Source organism: Hakea prostrata, chromosome 11 (assembly GCF_041222555.1).
Source record: "Hakea prostrata isolate BN-2017 chromosome 11, UWA_Hpros_2, whole genome shotgun sequence".
Classification (NCBI taxonomy): Eukaryota; Viridiplantae; Streptophyta; class Magnoliopsida; order Proteales; family Proteaceae; genus Hakea; species Hakea prostrata.
In genome coordinates this window covers 25,375,636-25,385,287 of record NC_142610.1, presented here as the reverse complement: position 1 = coordinate 25,385,287, position 9,652 = coordinate 25,375,636, and the positions used below count along the sequence as shown (strand labels likewise).

Here is a 9,652-nt window from a genome sequence, read left to right as displayed (position 1 = left end):
GATATGTACAAATACAACCCAAAGCTATCCAGCTTATCCTTCCTCTTTTCATTTCTCCATGAGAAAACCATTTCCTAATTACCAAGAAAACTTCAAATCCTCTCATCAACAAACATTTTCCTGAGAATATTAATAATTAATCCTATATTCTTTATGTGGCTTGCTTAATATATATAAAGCGAATGATGCTCCATATTCTAGCTTTCGTTCAAAGTCCTCCTTCCGAGTTCTATTTGTACCGACGTTAACTCTCAATTAGATTAATAACAAAACACGTATCGACATTCTAGAAGACAAGCCTGTCAGATGAGAAGCTTTCGATGTGGGTTAGATAAAAATAAACACAGGAAAAAAAAATGCTGATGGATCATGGATGTGATAATCAACCACCATTAATGGCAAAGCCAAGCCTTTGAATATATATAGTGTGAAATTTCAGCATGCATGCTCTAGGGAATTAGGGAACAATGTGAAGAAGGATCTTTATGCACCTTTCAGAGCAGCAGAACAAGAATGTATTTTTTAAATTGTTGACCATTGTTGTTGTTAGAAAACTTCTAACTAAGATTGTTCATTTCCAAGAAGTTTTAAATTCAAAGCAATCACTTGCGTCATTGGTACCCTTTGACAATTAATCCTTACCTCATTGTCAAACCTTCTAGATCTACCTGTTTCTTGATTTCATCATCAAATCTTTCAGAAATTCTGTTTTGCCTCCCAAGCCGTAACTTATAATTCATTTGCTTCATGGGGTATTCTTTACATTTTCGACTCCCACTGGGTTACTTGTTCTACTTGCTCATTAATTAGGACTCTCTAAAGTCTTAACCCAAAAATAAATCAACTGGGAATATTTTCTGACATCAGAATCTAGATATGATTTCCAGATTCATTATATTCACTAATTGTGGTTTTTCCTCACTCTTTTAATGCATATATATCAATGGTGAAGTTAGCGGTTTCTCTATAATTTTTTTCCCCACACATATTAAAATGCTAACTGACCTTATAACTGAAGAATCATGAGAGAAATAACCTAGATAATTGGAAAATCTCAGAAGTTGACATGGAAGTTGACATTGTTTGTTTGCGAGAGATAAGACTTTGTATATTTAAACGAAGTCTCACCGCAGTTTGACATGATTTATTTTCTAATTTGCCTTTCCTAAGATAAAAGAATAGAGCTTTAGGCCTTCTATATCAATACAATATAAACTTAGGACTCCATGAAGTGCAAAATTTTAGTGAAACATTACTTGTTTAATTTATTTTAAATTTTATAAGAATACGATATCAAACTTTGACTCATGACTTATCATGCGATATAACAAAACCACCGACGATAACCCAAATGATAATTTTGATAATACTCTGTGCTACACATGTAATGTTTATAAATAATAAGAAATAGTTCTCAAGCTGACTTGACTGGGTGGAAGGTAAGCTAATGACTCTATAGTTGCATATGAAATGGTCTTCCTATATATTACTAATAAAATCTTGTCAATCTTTGCTTATTATCCTCATTGGTGCACTACCTATGCCATTTGCTTAAAAAAACTTTTCCATAAATAATTTGAATAGTTGAAAGAAAAACAAATTTCTAAGTTGTTTATCTAACAAACAAAATGATAAACGACAGAATCACCGAAGATGATTGTGATGGGTGGATTTCTTATAGTATGTATGGAGTTTGAATTGAATACAAAAATTTAGATAGAGAGGTGGAGGTGATTAAGTATAAAGAGAATTGACTAATTAAGAGGAGATTTTTATTGGGTCTTAAGATAATAGTATATATGTTTGGGTATGAATATTATCTTAATTGATAAATGGGTTTGAACATAATTCCTTTTAGACCAAAACAATGGGGGAAGGGAGGATTTGAACATTGATTAGTTTTTATAATCCATCCATTATGCTTGGGGTCCTTGACATCAATTGAAAGCCAAAGTTGAAGAGAGAGAGAGAGAGAGAGTTGGTAAGACTTTCAGAAAAAATGATTTTACTTGGGTTTGCCCTTTAGCGCAACAAATGCACTGAACCATGCGAGATATTGTGGGCCGTCGGATCAAGTGCATGATCCGGCGACCTAAAATCTTGCTGAAGAGTATTGCATTGAACAGAAGCAAAATTCGAGAAAAAGAGCAAGTAAAGTGCCAAAATGACCGAACAGAAGCAAAATTCAAGAAAAAGAACAAGCAAAGTACCAAAATGACCGACCAATACTGAGACTACGAAAGATGAAAAGAGATTAAAGAAATAGAGATATAGTGAGAAGTAGTTTAGGTCGGTGGATTCGCAATCTCTTTTGGGGGAAGAAATCTTGTTATTATATTGTGTTTTTCATCATTTGCTTCTCATCATTTGTTTCATCTTTACTTTATTAGGATTAATCCTTTTATTAAACGCTTTCAACATCATTTGCCTCTATTATAAACGTTTCTTGAATAATTTATTCTTACAACTGACCCCTAAGATCACGCCTTGGGTGATTTGGTTCTTCTATCTCTCATGTTTCACATATTTTTAAATTCTATAGTTTGTCTTAGCCTTCTTGAATAATCTATATATAAATATATGTGATTAGTCACTAATAATTCAGTCATTATCACTTGCACGCTCCCATAATGGTTGCACCGATCTCAAGTTTAAACGCAAAACCCTTCTTTGATGGTCATCTGCAACTAATTTAATCTAATCTTTGTTGACTGATTTTGGTTGGTACGTTTATATAAAAGGACCACCGATGACAAGTTCATAATTTATTCCATGCATCCCTCTTGTCTTTTTCTTAGAAAATAATTTATGGATCACTTTTGGAATTTGGATGGGTTGGTCATATGATCTCATGTGTTATTCAAAACAAATATGGATTGTCCACATGTAAAATGTATCAATTTTCTTCATGTATGTCTAACTTTCTTGTCCTTTGTTAGGTATTCTTTCCTTCCTGGGGTCACTAATTGAAGTTTTAAAATTTTTGATCAAGTTGAGAAATCTCTTCTTTTCTTTTCTTCATCTCCAACCTTACCTTTTCTCTCATTCAATACCAGAAAAATAAGTAGAGATTTCGTGCACGCAGGTTTCATGTATCAACACTATCTCTTTTGCTTCTAGGACTACTCTTCTTGAATCTTCAAATGATATGGTGAATAAGATAAGCATGGAGTAAAAGTATAAAATTTGAACTCAAAATGAGTGGAATGATCCAGTTCGGTCTTAGTGTCTCTATAAGGGGTTGCCACTACTATGTCAAAAGCACGTCTAGAAAAAAATATAACCCAGTTGTTGTACTATCATGTTTATCCTAATATGAAGATGTAATTTCAAAACACTGGGAACATGTGGTCCATGGATTGTGCTCCATTGATTAACATTTCTACTATCGAAGTGATGAGAACCGCTACTTATCAAAATGAACACTAAAAATAAAGAAAAAAAAAATTTCAGGGACATCTTAAAATTATTTTATAAAAAAGCGCCTTGAGGATGTAGTTGTTCCGTTGATGAACCTCATTTCTTAGAAAAAAATAAAAATAAAAATTAAGGGACATCTCAAAATTATTTCAAATTAACAGTTGTTCCGTTTTTTGTTAGAACCGTTAATTAGTTAAAGGAAATGAGAAGTATACCCACAGTTGTATTCTGACAAATAGAAGAAGAAAAAGAACTCATGGAAGATGAAAATGATGAAATTTATGATTCTATTTTACTAAGGGTAGTATTTTCAAATCACAAGAGATTAAGGGGGCAATATAAGAATTCTTAAATTATTAAATTAAAATTTAATAAAATTTGTTAATAGAATATACTAGTATGTAAATTTAAGTGATATTTTAGGATGTCATTGCCAATTTAGTATAAATTATAAGGTGTATCAACATTCAACAATAGGTTCACATCCACTACAATTTCGTGTCTCTTTTTTTCTTGAGGCTGAATTGTAGGAATTTATTCTATTCAGTTCCTAAGTGGGTTCTAATTCTGACCCTTGGATAATTAGCTGCCATGTGTCGCAATCCTAGATAGAAATTGCAGGAAATTGTAGAGGGCATGAACCCACCATCAGAGTGATCAGACTATAACTTTTCATCAATTATCTTAAGGGTGTTGTTAAATTTTTTTCTGAAAATAAATAAATTAATATTTGATTACACAACATCACATCACGTTGAAAACTTGAAATACAGATTAAGAGGAAAATAAATCACATGAAGCCAATTAAAGTTTTAAGAGTAAATTATGCAGCCAATTAAAATGAAATTCCAAGTTGGGAAAATCTAGAATCTTTGACTTATTCGTGGGCCCACTGGCCGGCCTCTTCTTCTCCACCCCTTCTTCCATCTTTGTTTTCCTTGGTCACCTGCTCTTGGGTTGGCAAATTATAATTCTTAATTTCTCATTAACTGATTATAACTGATTGAGAAATGTTTCTGGAAACTGACCGGCCGGGTTGGCTTTAGCAAGTGGGTGTGGGTCAGGGTCAGGGTCAGGTTCAGGTTCAGGAACAAGTGGGTGGGCCAAGTTCATCATAATTCAAAAATGAAACATGTCAGGCCAGTTTCTGTCTCAAATGGATTGGATGTTTGATGGCTCAAACCTAAAAATTTCTTCAAAAACAGTTTTGGATTCAAATTATTATGAAGCTTTTGTAAATATGCAGGAAGGTGCAGCAAAGCAATCTCGATCGTTTGATGTTGAAGTTTCGATTGCTTTTAAAAGATCTCGACCGAAATTTTGAGATCCGACTGTCTTGATACATTGCCGGACCGTTCAGACTCATAAAGTGAGAGATGAATAGACTATTTAAATAATTTAAAATATTGAACCGAATGAAAAGACACATGGTTGAGAATTTGAGAAGATTCATCAAAATTTGTAACCATTGAGATGATATATATCCATTAATTTATTTGAAGAAGGGTGACCTACTAAACATTTCATGTGGTTTATATTAGGGTGGACCACCTACCCAGTGCCACAGATTTGAATGCACCGTTTAATCATAATTTAATGCAGTTTGGAATTTAATATACAAAAAATATATATTTTTTTGTTTTTTGGGTAAACGATTTAATACAAAAAGTTACTTCTAGGCCTTTCTCAGCAATTTGGTCATTTACATTAGCATCCAAGAAAGAGTCACATTGGAGCCATGAACACATGATTTTCATGAAACGTTGAGAAAAATTTTTAATTTTACTTTTCATTAATTTAAATGGACGGTCGAGATTAAAATCTCGGTCGGCAACAGGTACTGTGCATTTAATGCACAACTATACAATTTCCACACTCCTAGAATTTCAAATGTCCTTATAGTTGAGTTCTCTGCTTATAAATATAATTTCCTTCCTTAAAATTGATTTAAGTGTAAATTTTTTTTTCTAGGGAATAAAGTGGAAAAAAAAAATCCCTATAGTACACATATATGTTGGTTAAGATTTAAAGCTTAATTTCAAATTTGAAAAGTCTATAATATCTTTATAATTTTTTTGCTTTTTTAATTAATTATTTGACATATATGTACATTACAGAGAACTATGCACAACAAAGAGTGTTTTTCCAATAAAGTGTTTTATTGGAAACTTCAGACGTGGCTGAGCAAAGCTCTAATAACCACTGAAGAACATGGTAAGACGCCCCAAACGCGTCAAATCGACCTGAATATCTCCAATTGACACTCCATTCTAGTGGTGGCTATGGAACCTTACACCAAAATAGATCTATCACTTGCTTCACATGACATGATTCCAATTTTGTTGTACTCATTATTATTGGATTAGATACTATTATGATGAAATTGACATCAATGGGTAATAAATATCAAATGAAAAATATAATCTTTTTTCCTCTATGGATAACCCTAATCAGGTCTGAACTGTTCTACCCAAGAAAAAAAAAGGAAAAAAAAAAAATGGCATATAGAGAAAACATTTTCCATAAAAAATTGCCATAGAGGGTTGTTTTGGTCATCTGGGAACTTGGGTTAGCAGAAGCAAATGCATATAAACCATTGAAGAGGGAGAGGGAGATGACAAGAGCCAGCTATATAACTTAGGAAAAGCACCACTGGCACTGGGGATATCGTGCCCAAAATCTAACCATTCATTACAAAGCCAGACCTTAGAGATCACCACACTATACAAATACACACTACACAAGGTTTCTCATTCCGAGTCTTCTCTGCGGCATTTTCACAAACACAAGTAGAGGTGAGAGGACCCAACTTGTCCTCATCTCTCTCAAGCCACGTAGCGTGCGTTATGAGGTAGCAACCTGTCCTTTACGGCTTTTCCTTTTCAGCTTTTGCCTCCCAGGCCCAGGCCCAGGCCCCCCACCTCTCTGTCTCCCTTTCAACTTTACAGCAGCAGGAGCAGCAGCAGGAGCAGCAGCAACAACAGCGCCCGCCTCTATCCCTTGTCTATATTAATCTCTCTTCCTAGTTTGTTTTACCGATCGAACCCAGAACCCAGAATCCAGAATCCAAAACCATTTCGAACCCAGAAATGGGACTGTACGGTAGTTTTAGCGATGTATCATCAGATTCAATTCCTGTTTTAATGGTGGCAATCGTGGCTAACTGTGTGTGCTATCTGAGATCCTTGTTCAGTGGGGTACTTCAGTCGGTGGGGTTATCGAGATTTGACATGGTGGATGAGATCAGCGATGGGTTGTTGTTAGGTGATGTGGGTTCTGGTTTGGCTGGATTAGTAATCTTGGCGGAACAACTAAAAACCAACCAGGTCTTCTCTTACTGTGAGAGTGGCGAAGATGGAGACGCCGCCGCCGCCGCCTCCGCCGGCGGTGGGTTTGATACCGATTGTACGGTGTGTTTGAGTAAGTTCAGAAAGGGAGAGCAGGTGAGGAGATTGGAATGTCGTCATCTGTTTCATAAGGATTGTTTGGATGGGTGGTTCGATCAACTACAGTGGAGATGTCCTCTGTGTCGGTTCCCCTTGGTCTCCGACGAATATGTCGCCGCTGCAGAGAAGAAGCTCGGCAGAGATCTGATCACGTGGTTTTCCCTGAGATGATGACGATATTGTCGTCGTCGATGTCAATGATGACGGTCACTGGTAACCCTTTTTAAATTAGTATTAGAATTTTTTTTTTAGTCTTTTTTAGGGAGAGGTGACGACGATGTGGTTGTGTTTTTCTCTTTTTTCTTTTCTTCTTTTCTTTTTTTTTTTAAGAACTCTGGTGGGTAGTTGCAGAGATGCCCAGGGGCGTTCTTTTCAACCTTTTGTAAATTTTTGTTTTTTTCTGTTTTTTTTTTTTTAAATATTAACGAGTTAATGTATTTTTGTTAATTTAGATGAGATTTTGCTTGTTTGATTCTTTTCTCTGTGTCTCTGTGCATGCATAATTTGGGAATCGGCCGGTTCAGGAACTGATGCTAGCTTTTTTCTGTTTTTGGTGAAGAAACCCTTTAAAGATACAGATGTGGACATGATTGTTGATCATTTAACCCGATACGATACGATACGATACCAAATGTATCCTTGATCTGAAATCGCATATCCGTCACGTATTAGGAACCCTTTGGTTTTATATCGTGATGTGGTAAAGGGTGTTCAGATGATCTCCCTATAGTTGACATGTTTTTTTTATCTCACAATATGGGTGTAGTGAGGCTCATGTAAAACTTAAGGGGTTTCGTCTTAAAAATTATCTTATTAATACTTAAACGTATATTCTATACCTCTTGCGGTAAAAAAAGTAAAAAAGAGCAGTATATGCTTTGTACTCTTGATGGGGAGGCAATCCAAAATCAGTATCAGAGTAAGAGACGGATCCAATGATCTAAATTCCCTTAAAGGTTTCGACTGTTTTGGGTTTTGGATTAGCAATTTGTTTTTCAGTAAGAAAATGATTAATGTTGCCAAAATGGTGAAGGAAGAGGGATGTGCCACAACCACAAATCCGTGAGGTAATGTTTTTTTGGTAACATATTAATTTATTTAAAAAGGAAATTTCGAGAGAAAGTAGAAGAAAGATAGTCAAAAACAAAGGTCTAACAATACAATACATGGATGAGCTAAAGTGGAAAATAAGATTGGTGAGGTAACTCAGAAGTGCTATGATTTGTTGAATTGACCTACAAATCACAAAACCTACTGATCTTCTGTGATCAAATTTGAGTCATTTAGAGGGATTAGCCTTTGAATCTTATTGGGGTTTTCGCCTTTGTGGGGGTGAACCTTAGTTCCCCTAAAAGTAAAAAAGTCCCAATGTTAGCCACTTGATTACGTTGAAATAAAGCAAATAATTAATGCACTTCAACTAATCTTAGATGGACCTGAATCAGTGGAGTCGTACCATTTCAGCTGTCAATTGACTCTGATTCTTAACTTTTACTGTTCATGATCACTTAATGTCTGCAAGAGTTGATTTCGGTCTACTATAAAAAACAAAATTTCCCCCTTTTTTTTTTTTTTTTAAAACAATTTGCATTAAAAGTTAAAACCGGTAAAAGTTATCTAAATGAAAGGATTTTTCTTAATTATATTTAATAATAAAGTAACTTTATAACATAATTCCATTGTCGTCCAGTGGTTAGGATATCTGGCTTTCACCCGGGAGACCCGGGTTCAATTCCCGGCAATGGAAATTTTTTCTTATTTGAAGAAATTATTGTAGCCCATGGAAATCTGGGTCAAGCCCAAAGTTGCCTGTTTGGGCCTCTATTATGTTCGATGGATTCAACGGATTTTGCTTATGAAAATTGCCATCTATTAGGATGTATCACTGAAGTCCTCCACGTCCTCCCATTCCCCTTGGCTAGTAGCTCTTCTTCAACCCTCTTTTGGTCTGCCAATATTATGCTATTGAACTGATGCTTCCCGATAACAGAAAATCCAAGCTGATCATATAGCATCAAAGTAGAGTTATCCTTTACCCTTCAACCGAACTCATGTATGTATATTGTCTAAGGTAGCTCTCATTTCTCTCCTAGAGTGTGAGAGGAAAGTTGTTATGTTTGATTTAAATTCCTGTACTTAATTCGAAGATGGACGACTTGCATCGATATATTTTGGTGGGCGACCTAAATAACCTGATTTGTGAGATCTATGATAGAAGCAGATGACTTAGGATTGCAGACAATCACTGATCTCGGTTTTGGATCCTTGCCACCAATGGGCTGATCCTTTTGCCCTATTACACTCTAAAACCATGTACCCTATTTTCTCTTATTGAGTCATAGTGAGACTTGGAATTTTCATTCTAGGGTTTTGGGTGAATATCGTGGTTTTGATGATTGGTTGAGTGAGAGATCTCTATTATAATTTGCTTCTTGGCTAATGAATGTTGTTCTTCATCTGTGGAGGTGACACAACTTTGATGTGTGAACCATGTTAAATCTCTGCATTCTTCAGATTTGTTTTCTGTTTTTATTCTGTGTTTTTGGCCTTAACCCCTCAACCTGAACTGAACATTCCAAAAAAACGGTCAAGGTGTAGGGCTAACGCATGTAACAGTAAAAGATTCCCATGTTGGCCAACTGCATGCCCAAGTGGAAACGAAAAACAGGGAGGGCCGATGATGCTTCCATATTCCAATCGTCTGCTGTGACGTTATCTTATCAGCAAAGGAGTTCCTTCGCTAGGCGGTTCTAATGTTCTACGTGGATGATTCTCAGGAAAAAAAA

The 9,652-nt window shown here is 35.4% G+C and overlaps 1 protein-coding gene and 1 non-coding gene across 2 annotated transcripts; both read left to right on the top strand.

Annotated features, from left to right (window-relative positions):
- Positions 1-6,031: 6,031 nt before the first annotated feature.
- LOC149001111 (E3 ubiquitin-protein ligase RHA2A-like) lies at positions 6,032-7,279 on the top strand. Its single transcript, XM_089140094.1, has one exon. It carries the CDS (start codon positions 6,510-6,512, stop codon positions 7,035-7,037), a length of 528 nt encoding a protein of 175 aa, XP_088996220.1. The 5' UTR covers positions 6,032-6,509; the 3' UTR covers positions 7,038-7,279.
- Positions 7,280-8,541: 1,262 nt separating this feature from the next.
- Positions 8,542-8,613, top strand: TRNAE-UUC (transfer RNA glutamic acid (anticodon UUC)). Its single transcript has one exon. It is a non-coding gene; the product is annotated as a tRNA-Glu (tRNA).
- Positions 8,614-9,652: the final 1,039 nt, after the last annotated feature.

What these genes read in the sequence shown, in the direction of transcription:
- LOC149001111 (XM_089140094.1), top strand. Translation starts at nt 6,510, where the DNA reads ATGGGACTGTACGGTAGTTTTAGCGATGTATCATCAGATTCAATTCCT.